The 20,008-nt window shown below is 39.2% G+C and overlaps 1 protein-coding gene across 2 annotated transcripts in view; it reads right to left on the reverse strand.

Moving 5' to 3' along the window:
* Positions 1-967: 967 nt before the first annotated feature.
* Positions 968-20,008, reverse strand: part of LOC114049538 (mitochondrial amidoxime reducing component 2-like) — a 42,860-nt gene continuing 23,819 nt past the window's right edge. The window contains exons 5-8 of one of the 2 annotated variants that reach the window (XM_027870776.1): positions 6,651-6,712; positions 6,489-6,560; positions 5,432-5,589; positions 968-1,146 (exon numbers count right to left, since the gene is read on the reverse strand). In XM_027870776.1, coding sequence (XP_027726577.1) covers positions 5,463-5,589; positions 6,489-6,560; positions 6,651-6,712 — 261 coding nt within the window. In that variant the 3' untranslated portion in view covers positions 968-1,146; positions 5,432-5,462. Of the gene's footprint in view, positions 1,147-5,363; positions 5,590-6,488; positions 6,561-6,650; positions 6,713-20,008 lie in introns of those variants that run through there. The other variant, XM_027870775.1, reaches the window with a different exon arrangement.

Below are 20,008 nucleotides of genomic sequence, written 5' to 3' on the forward strand. Positions count from 1 at the left end.
TGGTAAAAAGACAGTAGGAAGATGTGAAAGAAACAAATGTCTCAGTCCTCCAATTTATCCTCAAATAGGGAATGTGAGAAACATTACACTTTAGGAGGCTTGCTGATTTTTCCTCAGTTCTTTCTGTTACTTTTCCTCAATACTACTAAAGTTAGGGGTTTAAGAGATGCCATTTTAACTAGCCTATTTTTTCAAAAATGAATTTTATTGATGTCTTTCAATTTTTCACATCACCAGAATTTTGTTTTGTTAGGCAATGGGGTTAAGTGATTTGCCCAGGGTCACACACCTAGTAAGTGTTATGTGTCTGAAGCCACATGAAGTCCTCCTGACTCCAGGACCAGTGCTCTATCCACTGTGCCACCTAGGTGCCCCCTATCATCACCAGAATTTCTTCCAGTGTTTTTCTCATCCAAGAGAGCCATTCCATATTACAAATTATATTTTTAAAGGAAAAGAAAAAAGAAAAAAAGGAAGAAGAAAAAAATTAGCAAAACTGATCAATACATCAAAAAAGTCTGAACATATGTGAAACATACCACACTTGTGGATATCCCACCTCTGCAAAGGAGGTGGGGGGTCTTCTCATTTCTGTTCTTTGGGCCATGTTTGTTCTTTGTAAATTTTCAAGTTTCACTTTTGATTATTTTGTGGTTATTCTTTCGGTTTAATTTGGTTACATTAATTCTGTTTAATTTCATTTGCATCATTGTAGTCATTGTGGGTGTTGTTTTCTTTCTTCTGTTTATTTCACTCTGCATCAGTTCATATAGATCTTTCCATGCTTCTCTCTCTCCATCATTTCTTCATCATTTCTTACAGCACACTAACATTCCATTACATTCATGTACCAAAATTTGTTTAGCTATTCCCCAATAAATGGACATCCACTTTGTTTCCATTTCTTTACTACCACAGAAAGTTTAGCTTATTATTATTATCACTTCTTCTCCTACTCCAGCCCCTCCTCAGCCCCCCCACCCAGATTTTTCCTTTTGTCACATTAACACACAGAACATAAGTGTCAGTAGGGAGTCAGAAGTATTATAGAGGTTTTCCAAGACAAATCTACTAAAAGGTTTTATGTTATGGGTCTGTAGAAATGTCACTGTGAGATCCTGGTCAATCCCTTTTCAGTATTGTGACCTGAATGAATTAAAAAAAGACTCTGGTTATTTTACTTTCTAGGTTGCTCTGACATAATATCCCAGGGTCACATCCCCCACCCCCACCTCATGTCACTTCAATAGATGAGAATTTTTTTTTTAATTTGGGGGCAAGGGTAAGGCAGTTCCCTACTTGTGATATCATATGTGTAATTAACTCATAGGATCATAGATCTAGAGCTGGAAAGCACTTCAGAGATCATCTAATCTAACCCATTTTACAGATGAGAAAACTGAGACCCAGAGAGGTTCTGAATTGCTCAAGGTCACAAAGGTATTGCAAGAATCACAAGGGAGGAAGATGGGCATTCCAAACATGGGAAATAGCTAAAATAAAGGCATAAAGGTAGGAAAAGGAGTGTCAGCAAGACCAGTTTGGCTATACCTTGGAGTTTGGGAAAGGGAGCAATGTGTAATAAGACTGGAAAAGTAAGATGGGGCCAGGTTGTAAAGACCTTTAAATGCCAACAGAGGAGTTTACATTTGTTACTAGAGGCAATGGGAAGCCACTGTAATTTGTTAAGTATGGGAATGACATAGTTGGGCTTGTGCTTTGGGAAAATCACTTTGATGCCTTGTGGAGGATGGGCTGGACCAAGGAGAGATTTTAGGTAGGAAGACCAACGAAGGGGCAATTACTGCAGTTGCCCAGTAAAGAGGTGATGTTGGCCTGAAGTAGGTTGATGTCTACATGAAAAGAGAGAAGAGGATTTAGAGATGACTTAGAGGTAGAAACAAGGTTTTTCAAGGACTGCATGTGTGGGGTGAGAGTGAGGAGCTGAAATTGAATTGTGTGTGTTCAAATTGAAAGGACTACGAATGGCCTCTGAATTCTAGATGTTATCCATTTAATCACAAAATGCAAGAAAGCATCTATTGGATGTCTGCTGTGGGTCAAGCCCTTTGCTGAGTATGATGGAAATAACACAAAATAAATATAAGGTGAGATTTGTATTAGGAGTAATGTTTTTTTGCGGGGGGGGGGGGGGGTTTGTGTGTGTTTAAACCAAGTTCCACCTAGATTTCCTTGCTGGCCAAGTATCTTTCTCCATGTTCCCTGAAGCATTCAACAGAACGCCGGCAGGTGATCAATAATATTTCTCAATAATTGAGCAGCAAAAGAGACCCAAGGTGTTTAAAATCTCAGATCCTGCTCTTCCATTAATAATCTGTAAGAGTTTGGACAAGTTTCCTAACTCTAGGCAATTCTAATTCATCTTTTTTCTTCTTGTGACCAAATAACTACAGAACAGAATAACAGAGCTGTGTTTTTCTGGCCTAATTCAACTGTGTTTAACAACCATTTACTGTATGCCTCTATCTGAAGGAGTGCATAATAAATTCTAATTCATTAATAAATGTCTAATTTCAGCAAGACAATAATAATAATCCTGTATTAATAATTTTATATTCATCTCTTTACACTAATTTAGTATAGATAGGACAACAGTCAAGACAAATCATGGACAACTCAAAAAGCTGCTAGAATGCATGGAAAATAAGGTCTGTAAAGTTTATAAAGCTCTTTACATATATTGCCTCATTTGATCTTCCCAACAAACTTGAGATTAAGGGAAGCACTTAATTTTACATTATATGAATTTTCACAGCTAAAGAAACTGAGGTTCACATGGTCACTTAGTTAAGTGCTTGAGTTGGGACTCAAAGCCAAGTCTGTCTTAACTTGGGTCTAGTATTCTTTCCATTATATATACCATAATGCCTCTCAAAAAAAACCCAAAAAACCCACAGTAACACTATTATACTTCCAGATTTGTTCCTCATACTTACTGACTCCGTTATGCCATGTCTAAATCTACACTCCCCTCCAGGGACCTAAGCCTCTAACTCCAAATCCATCTCACTGCCATTCAAAGGCATACTTTTCTGCCCCTGAGGAAAAATTCTCAAACTTTAAATTGCTTGAATTCAATTATGATCAGACTGTTGTTTGGTCCTTTTTTCAGTTATGTCTGACTATTTGTGACCTCCATTTGAGATTTTCTTGGCAAAGGTACTGGAGTGGCTTGCATTCATTTCTTTCCCCAGCTCATTTTACAGATGAGGAAACTGAGGCAAACAGGGTTAAGTGACTTGCCCAGAATCACACAGCTTCTATGTGTTTGAGGCCGGATTTGAACTCAGAAGATGAGTCTTCCAGACTTCAGGCCTAGCCCTCTATCCCCAGCACCACCTAGCTGCCGGTAGATCGGACTAGATAATCCTTAAAGTCCCTTCCAATTCTGAGATTCTATGTTTCCCTCAGCACCACAATCACTACCTGACCCCTACTTTTAATTTCTCCTACAAACCCTCCACCTCTTTCCCTACTCCAGTTCCTCCACTCAAGTGGTCAGACCATATCACACCAATCAATCAAGGCACTCTTCTTCTCAAAAACTAACGGCAGGGGCAGCTAGGGGGCGCAGTGGATAGAGCTCCGGCCTTGGAGTCAGGAGGACCTGAGTTCAAATCCGGCCTCAGACACATAACACTTACTAGCTGTGTGACCCTGGACAAGTCACTTAGCCCCATTGCCTAGCCAAAAAAAAAAAAACAAAAAAAACTAACAGCTCCTTGATGTGCATTGAATAAACACCGTGTTCCTTAGTTGGACAGTCAAAGATCTCTTATAACCTGGCCCAAACTACCCTTTTCTGCCAATATCCCACTAGTTCCTTCTAAGAACTCTATGTTTTAGATACTCATTCCCTGCACACTCCCTATCAGTTCTAGCTTCTGCACCTCTGTTCATGCCAGTCTCTCATTCTATAAAACATATACCCCCTTCCCAATCTTTCTTTACAGAAATTCTGTCCATCCTTCAAGATACAGCTCAAATGCTATTAACTCTTCTGTATCCTTCATATTCTATTCATGTGTTGTATTGTGGTAATTTTGTCTTCTTTTCTATTGTAAGCTCCTCAGGGACAAAAATAGTGTCTCATCCATTGTTTTTTCTCTCATATACCTTATGATGGTGCTTGGCAAATAATATTCTCTCAAACAATTATTTAATGAATAATAAATCAATGAATTTATAAAAGGGCAGAGGAACATACAGACCTAGACAAGGTGACAGAGACTAAAAGAAGCTATGACAGTCAAGCCATCATGGAATGATTAATTATCCAATACTTTCGTACCTATAGTCTTGATATGCAAGAATTACTCATTCATCACAAGTTGTCCTATGTCAGCTGTTTTAGTCACCTGGATGTGGGATGCTTTGCACCCTGAATACAAGGTGTTCTTCCAAACACCTAGTTCTTAGGATCATAAATCAATAAATGGATGTCCCAGATAGCACTACATTAGTTTAAATATCAATAAGAATAATGAAGGTAACAGTATAACACTACACTGGCAAAAAATGTAAGTTCCTGTTTAAAATCCTGAGGGAATAAATTAAGGAACATTCTCCCTGCTGAATTTGATGAAATAAAAGGCAGTCCTCTTCCTAGAATGATTTTAATGCAGCCAATCTGAAGGAAATGTTGTTTAAGGATCCAAAGAGATCCTGTTCAACTTTGAGGGTAAGGTTCCTTGGCTGAGAGGAAAGGAAATGTCTCAGCTAAGAGTGTTCAGACAGGTCTCTTATGCAACATATGATGTTGTAATAGCCTAGGCCAAGGGTAGGGAATCTGTGGCCTTGAGACCACTTGTGGCCTCTAAGTCCTCAAGTGTGGCTCTTTGACTGAATCAGTAAAATCAGAATTTAAAATGAAGGCCTCTAACTTCCAATCCAGGGCTTTTTGCACTATACCATCACTCAAAAGGCATAGTTCTCTGCCCTTGAGAGAAAACACTCAAACTTTAAATTGCATTTTTAAAAATTCTGATGAAATTTAAATTTGGTTTAACAACTTCACACAGTTGCTTTTGGATTCTAGTCCCTTTCTTTGACTTTTCTATCAAATGTAGAAAATATAAATAGATAACTCTTGAGAAGAAATGACCTGCATTATGAAGGTCATCTAAAATGAAGTAGAAATATTAACCAATGGACATCATTTCACTGGGGAACCCAATATAAACTTTTTATAATCTAATGGAAAGTTGCAATGGGAAAAGCTGAGACTAAAATAGAGATTAAAGTTGTCAGAATGAAGGGGAGAAAGAAATGTCTGCAAGTTCCAATATCATATCAAGAATAGTACACTCTCCAGAGATCTAAGGAAAGGAAAATGGAAAATCTTCCAACATAAGCCAATTTTATTTTTATTTCATCATAATTTTGTGCAGGAAGGAAGCTTTGCATTTACCATATCAACCAGTCACCCCCCAGGACCTCCATCACTGAGTCATCAGATACACAGGGTCACCGACTTTTAGGCTTCCAATTTTTTCCACTGAAAAATACATCCCAAAGAGTGGGTCTGACTTGTATAGATGCTTCTCCGCTGGATCACAGAGGCGGTAGCTGAAGGGGACAAAGAAATATCATCATGCAAATGGAGAAAAATATAATATAAAGCAAATATACTGGCCCAGGGAGTCATGCAAACAGAACCTCTCTTGGAAAGTTGATAGGAGTGAAAGTGCAGGAAAGACTTATTTCTGGCAATTCCAAGAGTATCCTGTTATTATGTATGGACTTATCAGCATTGTATCTGCATCTATGTTGAGAGGCCTCCCTGGAGGCCATAAAAAAAAATTTTAATTTACTTGTTCAAATATACTGTCTACCTACATAAATCAATTTCATAATAGTTTGAATGGAATAGAGCTGAAAAGAAGAATTACTCTAGATTCCCTTAGTTGTTCAGTAGTTATGTACAATTCTTTGTGACCCCATTTGGGGTTTTCTTGGCAAAGATACTAGAGTGGTTTGCCATTTCCTTCTCCAGGTGAGCAACTCAGGCAAACTGGGTTAAGTGACTTGACCTAGATCACACAACTAGTATCTAAGACTGGATTTGTACTCAGGTCTTCCTGACTCCAAGCCCAACACTTTATCCACTGCACCACCTACCTGCCCAGATTCCCTTAGAATTCTGACAAATTCATAAGCTTAACAATGAATCAATCAATCACTGGGTTTCTAGAACAGAGCAGTCAACCATGAAAACAGAGATAGTATTTACAGGAACTTGGGGTGTGATCTGAAGCAACGCTTAAGTCTGGGCCTTCAAGGTAGAGAAGCTAACTTCACTGCATCTAAAAATCTAAGATCTGAAGGGCTCTAGACCCATTCAGTCCAATCCCTAACTACCTATATGTTTAAACCTAGTTCTGCCATGATAATACAATGACAGTATGATAATACATGACTATCAAAAGTATCCCTCCCTCTACCCCCAGTCTCCCACCATGATCTACCTCTTCAATGTTTCCAGGGGCTCTTTCCTAGTAATGATTCCAGTGTCTGGGTCCACTGTTATCATGATACATCTGTAACAGAGCCAAGAAAGAGTTAGGCAAATGTGCACAATAACCAATTGGACAAAGCTTTAAGTACTAATTTTGGGTTAGAACTCTTACCTGGGGCAAGCCAAAACCTTGTTCATTTCCACACTTCCAATTAGGATTTCATCCCAGGTATCCTAGGAAAGATAAGTTTTCTTTTGAATAAAGGCATCATTAAGCTTTGGAATCAGTTCTTTATTAGTTGGCAGCAACTATAGCTGGACATAGAGAACTCCCCTCCTTCCTTTAAAAAAAAAAAAAGCTATTCATAAAGACTATGATCCTGAGAAGTTTTTGGAGGCAGTATAGTCTAACAGAGCTATGCGGAGGAACCAGATTTTTCTTGTTTAGTTATTTCAGTCTTGCCTAATTCTTTATGACCCCTTTTGGGGTTTTCTTGATAACAATACTGGAGCAGTTTGCCATTTCCTTCTCCGGCTCATTTTACAGATGAGAAAACTGAGGCAAACAGAATTAATTGACTCTCTCAGAGTTACACAGAAAATATCTGAAGCCAGATGTGAACTTGGGTCTTCCTGACTTCAGTCCCAGGCACTCTATCCACTGTGCCACTTAGCTGCCCAAGGCTACTATAGCTTTCTATTAACTGTGCCCAGGGAATAGACCAGTCACTGACTCTTTCCACAGTATTTTATTTCCTTCCGTCTCAGGAGTTCAGAATCAAGCCCTGGGATTAGGTTCAGGGTTCTAAGATGCACATTTTTAAAGGGAAGTTTTGGAGGTGCTCAAGCCTCAGGGTTATAATTAAATAACAATAGACCCTATGAGGTCATCCAATCAAACCCTTACCTGAACAAGAATCCCTTCTAAGACATACCTGAAGACTCCCAGTGAAGGGAAACCTGCCTCCAATAATAATGTGTATAAACATACAGATTTATGTTTGACATGTTCCTTACATCAAACATAAATTTGCATCTCTACAATGATTGTAGGAACATTTTGAATCAAATAAGCTTCCATTATTAGGTCTAGAAACTTAGCTATCACTTATAGCACTGTTTCTAGAGGGAAATTAACTTTGTAGGAAAGAAGCTGACTTATAAACAAAGTTTTGCAAACAAAATCCACTTTGAAGTTCGGGACCAGCTGAAAAACAAATATTTCCAAATCATTTTCTGATGTCCCACTTATTTCAAGCAAGTCAATACTGTGAAATATGATAACAAGACAATTTGGGCAAGCACCCAAGAGCAGATGTAATAGCATTTGTCTCATGATAACAGATGTAGGCCACATGTTAGGAAAGTTCAGGACATCAATTTGCTAAAACAGGCAGTATACATTTCACCACAGGAGGGCAATGCAGTCACTTACAAATATACCTACGGCTACCTTTCTAAAAGTTGGAACTCTTAGGTCACACGCAATGCCTTTCTGACAAGTAATGAAGATCTCAACAATTCAATTGGAAGCCACAAATCTATGTTAGTTCAAGATTCAGGTAGTGAATTCAAAGCCTCAGAGTCTAGAATTTCAATGAAAAGTTCCTCACAGCCATGATTTGGTGATAAGTAATCTTTTCTGCACGTGCTGTTCAGCCCTTGCAACACACGGCAGGCCAGCAAATTGCCTAAATTTCAAGACAGCTTCCTTTATAGCCTCAGATGCCAGGCTTGTAGGTTCCTCCTAAATAGAAGCATTATTTAACATTTGCAAACAAATTCATTGAAATAAGGGTGTATGTTTGGGAAAGGGTGAACTGGCTCCAGATTTTTCTGGGTGAAAGATAGAAAGAGAAAATGCCCTTTATAGTTTTCTTAAAATAAATAATCCTTAACATTTATATAAGGCATAGATTCCCAGAGTGGGTGATACTGCTCCCTGGGGGGAGCTGGAACGATGAGGGGGACCGTAGTAGCCTCTGGGGCAATTAGGGAGCATTGAATAAAAATAAGGGGGTGGTGGAAGCATAAGGAAAGAAGAAAAGAAAAATTTTGAAAAACAGTTTGTTCATGTTTCATCTGTTGTATAACAGAGTTAAAGTCTAATGACTACATTATTTTCCAAATAAACACACAAAATATAAGTTACAACCGATCAGCGGTCAAGTCTGCCTACAAGTCTTAACAAGCAAGTTTGTCAGGTGAGCGTGTCATGCGTACATTATTGGGAAGTCCAGCATGCATAGGCAGGAATAGGTGCATGTAATGACTTGTTTACAATATGATGCTATATAGTTACATGACACAATGTTGCACCATCAAAATTTCAATGCAGAAAAAAACCCACAAATATACAATAAATTATTAAATTTAAGATGTGTCTTTTTTTAAATTTTTTTTTTTTGGAAATGATGCAAAAAAAAAATCCAACAAACTGTTAAAGGGTTAAAGAAAGTAGATTTCGGGGGGGGGCTGAGTAATTTTTTTAAAGGGAGCAATAAGCCACATAAGTTCAGAAACCTCTGATATAAAATTTGCATGGCATTATAAATAAATTGTCTTATTTGAGCCTTACAATAACCCTGTGAGGTAAATGATATTATTATCCCCATTTTACAGTTGAGGAAACTGAGGCTGAGAGAATTTAAGTGGCTTGCCCAGGGGTTATACAGTCAGAGAGTGTTTGAGAAGAGATTCAAATCCAGATTTTTCTTACTCTAAATCCCACCGCTCAATCTGTTCACTACATTACTCTGTCACTCTAGTGGCTGCAATGTATTTCCCTCCCTTCATTGTAGAGATAGTCTATGAGTGTGAAACATTGACTGTTCTGCTAGACTCAGTAGATATGTTTGTTGGTTTTCTAAATTACTTTTTGTCCTTTTTTTTTAACTTTTGTTACAAGAACTGACTCTTTGGATGAATGGGAAGAGATAATTTGGAAATGAATATGAAGTAGAAACAAAAGGTATTAATAGGAAGTGATGCTGGAAAATATTAGTCTTGGAATCTTTTGAACTTGAATAAACTACAAATTATTTTAGGTTCTCCCTGTGTATGTGTGGGTATGTGGGTGTGATTGTGGGTGTGTGTGTTTTAAATAAAGCCAGGCTTTTAATATATAGTAGCCAGTTTGCAAAACAAAAAGAACAAAATGAAATGAAATGCAGGTCACCCAAAAGGCACTAGATATACACATGGTGGATCTAAATAATCTGCATCATGTTACCAAAGAAGGACTACCCACAAGAAACAGTCTAAAAGATATCATCAGAGAAGTGAATGACCAGCCGAGGAGGTGGAGAAGTCATGTAGGAAGACTGAAGGATGACCAGTGGACAGGCCATGGACACTAAGGATATCCAAAAAAATGTTTAAATATCTAGAGAAATTCCCACCAGCAAGTTGTGTGGATCCCCTGTAGTGTTTACAGAATCACATGGAAAAGTACACTGGAGGATAAAAGGAGGTTTCAGGCAAGAGGAAGTGACTGCGCTAAGCTGACTGGTGAGATTATTCATTCATCAATTAGTGGCAGCTTTGCTTAGTGGATAGAAAGCTGGCCTCTAGGTCATCTTTTGCCTTATTTCTTACCTAGCTTTAAATCACTGAATGGGTATTGCCTCAGACAAACTGAGACCTGGGAAAGAAAGAACTTACCTTAGAAAGGCCAAGATTGGCTCAGATTCTTAAAATCTATCCAAATGCTCAGATCCTTTAAGATTCTAGCCAACAGCTCACAGATGTTCAGATTCCTTAAGACTCTGGCCAATATGGTGGATCTTTAATAAACCTTGTCTTTGGCTGGAAAAAAAAATGCCAAGATCTCCCCCCTGCATCTGGGGCCATCTCCAGCTGTTCTGACCTACATCTTGCTACTGTGCTCAGATGACTCCAGATGAGGCTCACTGATGACTTTGCATTGCCCTGCCTCACTTAAGTCCAATTCACTTGCAAGTCAAGACATCACCCTCTTGATGTCACCAGTCTTCTTCCAGAATGAAGATCAAACAACAACAACAAGCCAAGAAGACTTGGGTTCAAATTTTGCCTCTGAAACTTACAGGTCATGAGACCTTGGGCTAGTCCTCTCCATGCTCTAGGTCAGGCCTATACAACATATAGCCCAAGGGCCACCTGCAACCCACCAAAGGATTCCAGACAGCCCACGAAAAAATGTAGAGGATGTAAAAGAAAGTGAAGATGTAACAAGTGTTTTGTCCATGTCCCACTTAACCTGCCTTTCACTAGTCAGTCATCATAGAACTTGGGGTGCCACTGGGCATTCGCTCCTCTTTGTCACATGACCCATGGCAGCCAACCATTGCCAACCCATCTCTAGTCTGAGAGAAGCTATTTCATGATAAATAAAAATCTTAAGTAATAAGTATAATTAACTAATATTAATTGAAATTTCCCTTTTTTAAAATATGGTTTATTTGCAAAATAGTTTAATCATTAATTATACCTTTACTTGGAAAGTGAACTGCTAAAAACCTATCTGCAGCCCAAAGAAGTTTAGCCTATTAATTTTGGCCCCTACCTACTGGCAAGTTGTGCAGGTCTGGTCTAGGTAATTCTTTAAGTCTGTGAGTTGCCAGTGGTATCAAGCTGCATTAGAAGTGGGAACTTCCTCATCCAGGAATTCCTTATATCTGTGAAGGCACAGGTCCAGTCCCTATAACTAGTCATCTCTGCACAAAATGAAAGCTGATCTATCTCCTAAAAGGGGAGGTCAAGAAGATGGAGGAATACCCCTCCACTCACCAGTTTATCAGGGAGAATGGAACCTTCCTTAAAACCAAACAAACTGGCAGAAGAGCAGCAGGGGAAAAAAGAGAAAGAAGGAAAAGGGGAAAGAGGATGAATGAATAAAAGAATATTTATTAAGTATTTACTATGTGCCAAGCACTGCGCTGAGCTCTTCTGGGTATACAAAATAAAAATTAAGACAGTCTCTGCCCTCAAAGAGCTCAGAGTCTAATGGGAGAAGACAACATATAAAAAGAAAAGGGTTCAAATCCCGCCTCAGACCAAACACTTGACACTTACTAGCTGTGTGATGCTGGGCAAGTCACTTAACCCTAATTGCCTTTAAATAAAAAAAGAAAAGAAAAGAAAAGGGAAAGTCTTGGGGAGGAAGGGGAGGCAGAGGAAAGTAACCTAGGCATGATAGAATCCTACAGTCCAGGTAGGACATAATATGAGGAAGGGAGGGTTTCAGAGTTGACTTCATCTTGCAGAATAATGAGTGTCTGGAGATCTTTAAGTCCAGGAAAGTAGCCAATTGGGAAACGATGAGGTGAATTCTCTAGGTGCCCTCCTTAAATGGTGAAGAATTAGGAGGGAGTTCTCCAGTGTCCACCCTACACCCTATCCAATGAGAGAGAGGGAGGGTCCCCAGGGGTACGAAGGATGAAGTGAGAGTTTGAGTTAATTTCTCCTTGCAGAATAAGGTTAGTCCAGAAAAGTAGCCTGAGTCCAAACTTAGTCCAGCATTCTTTCAACTGTCCCACATTGCCTCAACTCTGTCATCTTTAGTAATCAGCCTGTATCAGTAACCTCAGTTTATAGAGTGGACACATGCATTCATGGACAAAACTGCACTTCATCTGAAACCTGTTTTTCCCAGGAATGCTTTATCTATATTTACAAATGATAATAATAGGTAGCATTTATACAGCATTTTAAGATTTGTAAAGCATTTTTTGGATATTATCTCATTTTCCCCCCTTACAAGAACCATGGGAGGTAGATATTATCATTATCCCCATTTTGTGAATGAAGAAACTGAAGTTGAGAGAAATTAAGTGACTTGTCCAGGGTCACACAGCTAGAAAGAGTCTGAGGTAAGATTTAAACTGCAGTCTTCTTGACTCTGGGTCCAGCATTCTATCTAAATGGCAACAAGCTGCTTCAGAAATAGGAGGTGACAGAAAAAAAACTAAAATAAATAAATAAAAACAAAAAAAATTTAAATTTTTTTTTAAAAGAAAAGAAAGGAGGTAGGGAGTAGAACCCTCACCCTGCATTTGTAAATTTCCTTGCCCCTCTTTCTTTCCCTGACTCCAGCCAAACCAACCACAGTAAGTTTTAATGATATCTAAGTAAAGGGGGTACCTATTTATTTAAAGCAAGCTTTTTGTAACAGGAATCCTTTTGTAATATGAATAGTCATTCCTCTTTACTCCTACCTGACCAATTTATCTTTTATCATTTGTTTTAATTTCTCTTTTTCTTCCTGGTATCCCAATATGTTGTGAACCATTGAACACAACAGGCTAGGAAGAATTAAAATTGAGCATCATCCATGGAAAACCAGTAGTCTGCATTGTCATTCCTATGCTGAATCACCTAAGTTGCAGAACTCTGCAATTTTTATTTAGTTGGCCTCTTAAATATTGATATGCATTAGCATTTTCTATTAATATTTAATAGGATCACCAGGAATGGGAAGTGTTATGGCTGAGCAATGGTGCCAGGTGGTCAAGTTAATACTACCCTTAAAGCCTTAACTACTGGGCCTCCTAACTCGGGAGGATAAATGCACAACATTAGCAGTATCAAACTAGGATAGAATTTTTTTTCCCATTTAAATGGTCACATATTTCCATACAAAGATAAAAGCCACATACAATATGAAAGAACAAGATGTTTCATAATTTAAAAGGCATCAATACTTTCTTTAAACTTATCCTGTTATGGAAAGAAGCATAATTAAATTTAAAATTGGAACATTTATAGAAGTAAAACTCACCTATAATTAAACAACAAATAAACAAACAACTATTATCCATCCAACATACCTAAAAGTGGTGCTTAAGTTTGGGTTAAGTCTACAGCTTTTCCCTTGTTTGTCAAGTCACTAGAACATGCAACTACTTCTAGTCAGAAATATGAAAATGTTCTGGGTTTCCTAAACCATGAGTTCTTTTTTAGAGTATTTTGTGTGCTTATTGTTTTATAGCAGAGCACCCAACACAGATCCTAACTACCAAATATTTAGCTGTGCAAAATAGTTATCTATAGTGCTTAAATACAAATAAGAGACATGTTTTTTTAAAGATACATTTGTTGTTGAGTTGTTTCAGTCCTGTCCAACTCTTCATGACCCCATTTGGGGTTAGGATATACCTAGATTAAGTACACAATCGTCACTGGTGCCTCTGAGAACATTGGACTAGGGACTTTTGAAGAAAGTTTTACCAATCTTCCTCCAGCAATCAATTGTCCCAGTATACATGACATCAGCTACCTTGTGCCCAGTTGGCGTCATCACCCACCACCTTACCATATCAAAGGGAAAGGAGAACACCACTGCTACCGCAGTCACTGATTGTTCAATCATCCAATTTATCACAGTCTGAATGATCTTAGCATCTGGAAGCATGTCTTTTACTGTATCAGATTCACAAGAAGGCTGCTCTATAGATAATAACCCCTTGCTCTGAGACATTGAAAACGTGATACAAGCCACAAATTCCATCAGACAGTGATTTTCAAAATGTCTCCCAGGACTTTGAATTCTCTTTCAGTGGCAAATTTCCCAACATCAGCGGTCAAGTGGGTTCTTGCAAAATCCAAGAGAGAGAAAAAGTGGAGAAAAGTGACTCTATCTGCACAGCACCAGAGGTCACATTACCAGCAAAATACTTCCAAAATTGTGAGCACATCCTCCCCAAAAGATCTGCTAATTGCTTATCCTTAAAGGCAAAGTTAGGGCCTGGGTGGGATGAAATACCTGATGACATTTGTTACGTTACCCTGCTGGAGAAGATGCATTGTGGGAAGATGGTGGAGTAGGTCAGAAATTTCCAGGCTCTCCAGATTTCCTCCACAAACACTTTGTTCCTTTGAAATTCAAACTATAAAGTCTATTGTGCCTTTATACTGCTTATTAGTAGTAATTTGTTTACTTGTGTGCTTTCCCTGCTGTAGTAGTCTATCTCAGTGGGGGACAGTGAGGTCTCAGAGATAGCAGTGAAACGCCACCAGCCAGATAGTCCTCAGTGAGGGAGATGGCCTGTTTTGTCATGGTTACAGAGGGAGTGGTGGTGGAGTTGGAGGCAGAGAGTCAGTGTAAAAAACCTGAAAGCCAGGGAGAGTTTGGCTGTCTGCCCAACCCCAGACCCCCAGCTTGGGCCAAAAGTACCATGAGCTCTTAACTTGGGATCTTTGGTTAGATTTCAGGGGATCCATGAATTTAGAGGAGAAAAAAAAATCACATCTTTATTTCAATATAATTGGTTTCCTTTCTAATCCTATGAGTTTTCTTTTTATGCATTTAAAAAAGAATATTCTGAGAAGAGGACAATAGGTTTCACCAGAGTGCCAAAGGGAGTCCATGGCACAACAAAGGTTAAGAATCATTTCCCCTAAATGTACATTTAAATAAGACTTTTAACCTAAAAGGAATGTCAGAACAATTTGCCTTTTTGCTGAGATAAATGCAGGAACATTTCATTCCCAAAGACAGAACTTTTCAGAACACAATGGGCTGATAAGTAAAGGGTTCCTATGGGAAGAGGTCTTTAGCCACCCCAACAAAAATAGAACTGGAAGAGAGCTTAGAGATCACATGATCCAACCACCTCATTTTACAGAGATAACTGAGATCCAAACAACAAATGACTAACCCAAGGTCACATAACGATTTAGTGACAAAACCTAGCCTAGATCTCAGGTTTACAAACTCTCAACCAATTCAATTCAATTCAAAGAACTGACTTAAGCGCTTCCTATATGTAAGGCTGCGAGGCCACAAAGTGGATAGAGTGCTGGGCCTCCGGTCAGGAATTCTCCTCTTCCTGAATTCAAATCTGGCCTCACACACTTCCTTAGCTGTGTGACCTTGGGCAAGTCACTTCACCCTGTTTGCCTCAGTCTCCTCATCTGTAAAATGAGTTGGAGAAATGGCAAACCATTCCAGTATCTTTGCCAAGAAAACCCCCAGTGGGGTCAGGAAGAGTCAGACATGACTTGAAAAACAACTAAGCAACAACAAATTTGTAAGGCACTGTGCTGTGAATGAAAATAGTCCCAGCACTCAAGGAGCTTACATCTAACAACTAAACAGACACAGCAAATAAGTTCAAAGTCATTTGAGAAGGGAGAAAGCAACATCAACCTATGTCGCAGGCGGCACTTGCGATGAGTCCTGAAAATGTCTAAGATGCAGAGGTAAGGAGGGAGTGCGTTCCAGGGACGGCACAAAAGCACAGGAATGGGAACAAAAGTACCATATATTATAGTCACCCATGTTTGTAGCTCAGCCCACCACCAATGGGAAAGCTATGTGAAATCTGGGACTGTGTCTAAACTTTCTAACTGCTGAAGCGTCTAGCCCAAGGATAAATGACTGTTGAGTGGATTAATGTGCATTGAGCATTTATTTCATTTAATGTTTAACCAACATTACTGAGTGTTTTTCAATTGTGTAAGATGGGAGAACATAAAAGAAAGAAGAAAGCATAGCCCCTGCTGTCTAGGAGCTTGGTTAGAGATAGGGCCCAGACCTGTGACTTTACTGATACAGGGAACTAACTCCCAGGTGAGGAAACTCCCTCTACCAATGCAACATAGTGTCTTCTCTGCAATTTATAGGCTTGAAGAGTTGCTAAGAAGTTAAAGTTAAATGACTTGCCCAGGGTTACCACAGCTACAATGTGTCAGAAGAAAGTCTTGAACTGAGTTCTCTCTGGCTTGAAGGTTGGTTCTAGATCTACTGCCCCACATTGTCTCTCAGATGCTCCCTGGAGAGACAAAATAAATGTTCGTGAAACAACTGTAGGGAAGGGATTTTGTTCCTGGGAGGATGAGAGGAAGGAAACTGGATCAAGGTCACCAACCTTTTCTCTTTTCTCTTCCCAGCACAGGTAGGCATGATTCGCTAGGAGCAGGGGATAGAATTTTCTGACCATAAGTCAGAAAAGAATTACACTGAGAGACTGAACTAAAGAGAGCAGAGAAGTCAATTCAAATGGACAGACTTGAATTCCTAAGGTCTTTTTATAGCTGGCAGGAATATAAGCTCTTTGGAGCTAAGATCCTAGCACCTGCCACAGAGGCTCAGCAAAGGAGCCAAATGAAGCCCAGCTAATGACAGGAGGAAGCCTATCAGAGATATCCAGTCAGGAAAGCAACTTAGTGGAGATGCCTAGCAGAGAGCAGTGTGATGACATCACCAAACAGCATCTACGGAGTCCCACAGGGCCAGGGTAAGCATTGCCACTGGACATACATACTTCTGATCACATGTATTCTTTACTTATATGGTCCTCTGTGCATGTTCCCTGAATATGCCCCCTCTCCTACTGCTGGTGTAGTAACCTGTGGGAAAGTATGCCCCTGTATGGTTGGAGGAGGATGTAAAATCTTTCTTGTTATTTATTTTGCAGGATTGTTCAATTAAATATATTTTGCTTTAAATTCTGTCTGGTTGTTCTAGTTAAAAAACAACAACAACATATCAGTGGGGACTTGCAGGATCTGATTTTGAGTGAATTATGCCTCATGAGCTACCTTAAAACTGGAGGATCCAGGCTCGGGGCGGGGGGGCCTGATATGAAAGAGACCCTGAGTGCTACACAACTAAAGAGCAAATTACAAGGTGATTTAAGTCTGAACATGAGCAACAGCAGGAGATATTACTATATACTGGAAAGCCCTGGTTTTGCACTCATTATTCAATACATTACATTTGGCTCTTTGAAAAGGCCAATCCATAAGGACAACATCTACAAAACATATGAGGAAGCATTTTGCTCCAGCAAAAAGAGAAATGTGTGTATGATTGTGTGATTGTGTGTGTGTGTGAGACAGAGAGAGACAGAGACAGAGACAGAAAGACAGAGAGAAGCAGGTCAGTTTATGTGTATAAGGATATTAAAAATGTCTACCCTCAGAGGTAACTCTTCCAGTAACTCAACTAAGAGAGTCTTTCTTTTTAGGTTCTTTATACTTTTTAATACAAAGGATGGCACTTAATATTTTTACTGGTTTAATATTTAACTTTAAAAAACAGTCTGTTGTGAGACAACTCCAAGAGAAATGTTACAAATGAAGTTCACAGTGGGGCAGCTAGGTGGCAGAGTGGATAGAGCACTAGCCCTGGAGTCAGGAGGACTAAGTTTAAATTTGTCCTCAAAGCCACCTACAGTCATATGAAAAAATGCTCTAAATCACTATTGATTTGAGCAATGCAAAGCAAAACAACTCTGAGGTATCACATCATACCTATCAGATTGGCCAACATGACAAAATAGAAAAATGGTAAATGTTGGAGAAGATGTGGGAAAATTGGAACCCTAATGCATTGTTGGTGGAGTTGTGAAATGATCCAACCATTTTTCCATTTTGGAGAGCAATTTGGAACTATGCCCAAAGGGCTATAAAAATGTGCATACCCTTTGATCCAACAATAGCACTTTTAGGTCTGTATCCCAAAAAGATCATACAAATGGGAAAAGGACCCACATGTACAAAAATATTTATAGGCTGTTTGAGAGGGTGGAGCCAAGATGGAGGAGAGAAAGCAGTGACTTGCTAAAGCTCTCCCCCAAACTCCTCGAAATATCTACAAAAAATGTCTCTAAACAAATTCTAAAGCAGCAGAACTCACAAAAAAACAGAGTAAAACAAATTTCCAGCCCAAGACAACCTGGATGGCTGATCAGAAAGGTATATCACACTGGGCTGGGAGAGGAGCGAAGTTTGGCAAAACCCTGGAGCAGGCCTCAGAGGACTGAATAGCAGGCAGCTGTGGCGGTTTCCAGACTTTTCAACCCATGAATGCCAAAGACAATTTATAAGGTTAGTGGGAAAAGTCTGTTACTGCTAGAGAAGAAGCTTGATCTCAGCCGCCCCGAGGGCAGCGGCTGGCTTCTGAGCTTCTGGCCCACAGACTGAAGGGGAATCGAGTGGCTGATCAGAGGGGGATTGCAAGGATCTCTTTGCCAGGGCTGAGGCAGGAATCTCTTGCTTTGCCCGTGCTTGGATCTGGGTCACAGTTCTGAGGGGCGGTCCTGGGGCAAGGAGGAGTGCTGGCACAGTGGAGCTTGTTGTGGCAGTGGAGAGGAAACACCTCGCCCCTTATCATAGCACCTTGGAAGAACTGACACTTTTCAGGTCCCTAGAAGTATCTCTGAAAACAGCTGTACTAACCCCCAAAGCTTGGGACAGTACATTCTCCACATTGGAAACAGACTTTTACTTTAACAAAGAGTTTAAAACTCAAGTAATTGGTTGGGATCATGAGCAAGCAGCGCAAAAAGAGTCAGACTATATTATCTTACTTTGGTGACAAAGAAGATCAAAACATACAACCAGAAGAAGAAAACAAAGTCAAAGCTCCTACATCCAAAACTTCCAAGAAAAATGTGAATTAGTCCCAGGCCTTGGAAGAGCTCAAAAGGGATTTTGAGAAGCAAGTAAGAGAAGTAGAGGAAAAACTGGGAAGAGAAATGAGAGTGATGCAAGAAAATCATGAAAAGCAAGTTAACAACTTACTAAAGAAGACCCAAAAAAATACTGAAGAAAATAACACCTTAAAAAATAGCCTAACCCAAATGGCAAAAGAGGTCAAAAAAGCCAATGAAGAGAAGAATGCGCTAAAGAGCAAAATTGGCCAAATGGAAAAGGAAGTCCAAAAGATTACTGAAGAAAATACTTCCTTAAAAATTAGAATAGAGCAATTGGAAGCTAGTGACTTTATGAGAAATCAAGACACTGTAAAACAAATCCAAAAGAATGAAAAAGTAGAAAATAATGTGAAATATCTCATTGGAAAAACAACTGACCTGGAAAATAGATCCAGGAGAGAGAATTTAAAAATTATTGGACTATCTGAAAGTCATGATCAAAAAAAGAGCCTAGACATCATCTTTCAAGAAATTATCAAGGAAAACTGCCCTGATATTTTTGAATCAGAGGGCAAAATAGAAATTGAAAGAATCCACCGATCTCCTCCTGAAAGAGATCCCCAAAGGAAAACTCCTAGGAATATTGTAGCCAAATTTCAGAGTTCCCAGGTCAAGAAGAAAATATTACAAGCATCCAGAAAGAAACAATTCAAGTATTGTGGAAACACAATCAGGATAACACAAGATTTAGCTGCTTCTACATTAAGGGACCACAGGGCATGGAATACAATATTCCGGAGGGCAAAGGAAATAGGATTACAACCAAGAATCACCTATCCAGCAAAACTGAGTATAATTCTTCAGGGGAAAAAATGGTCATTCAGTGAAACAGAGGACTTTCAAGTATTCTTGATGAAAAGACCAGAGCTGAATAGAAAATTTGACTTTCCAATACAAGACTCAAGTGGAACATGAAGAGGTAAACAGGAAAGAGAAATCATAAGAGACTTATTAAGGTTAAACTGTTTACATTCCTGAATGGAAAGATGATATTTGTAACTCATGAGACCTTTGTCAGTATTAGGGTAGTTGGAGGGGAAAAATTATATGTATGTATGTACAGATAGATAGATAGATAGATAGATAGATAGATAGATAGATAGATAGA

Source organism: Vombatus ursinus, unplaced genomic scaffold (genome assembly GCF_900497805.2).
Source record: "Vombatus ursinus unplaced genomic scaffold, bare-nosed wombat genome assembly UNPS02014798.1, whole genome shotgun sequence".
Lineage (NCBI taxonomy): Eukaryota > Metazoa > Chordata > Mammalia > Diprotodontia > Vombatidae > Vombatus > Vombatus ursinus.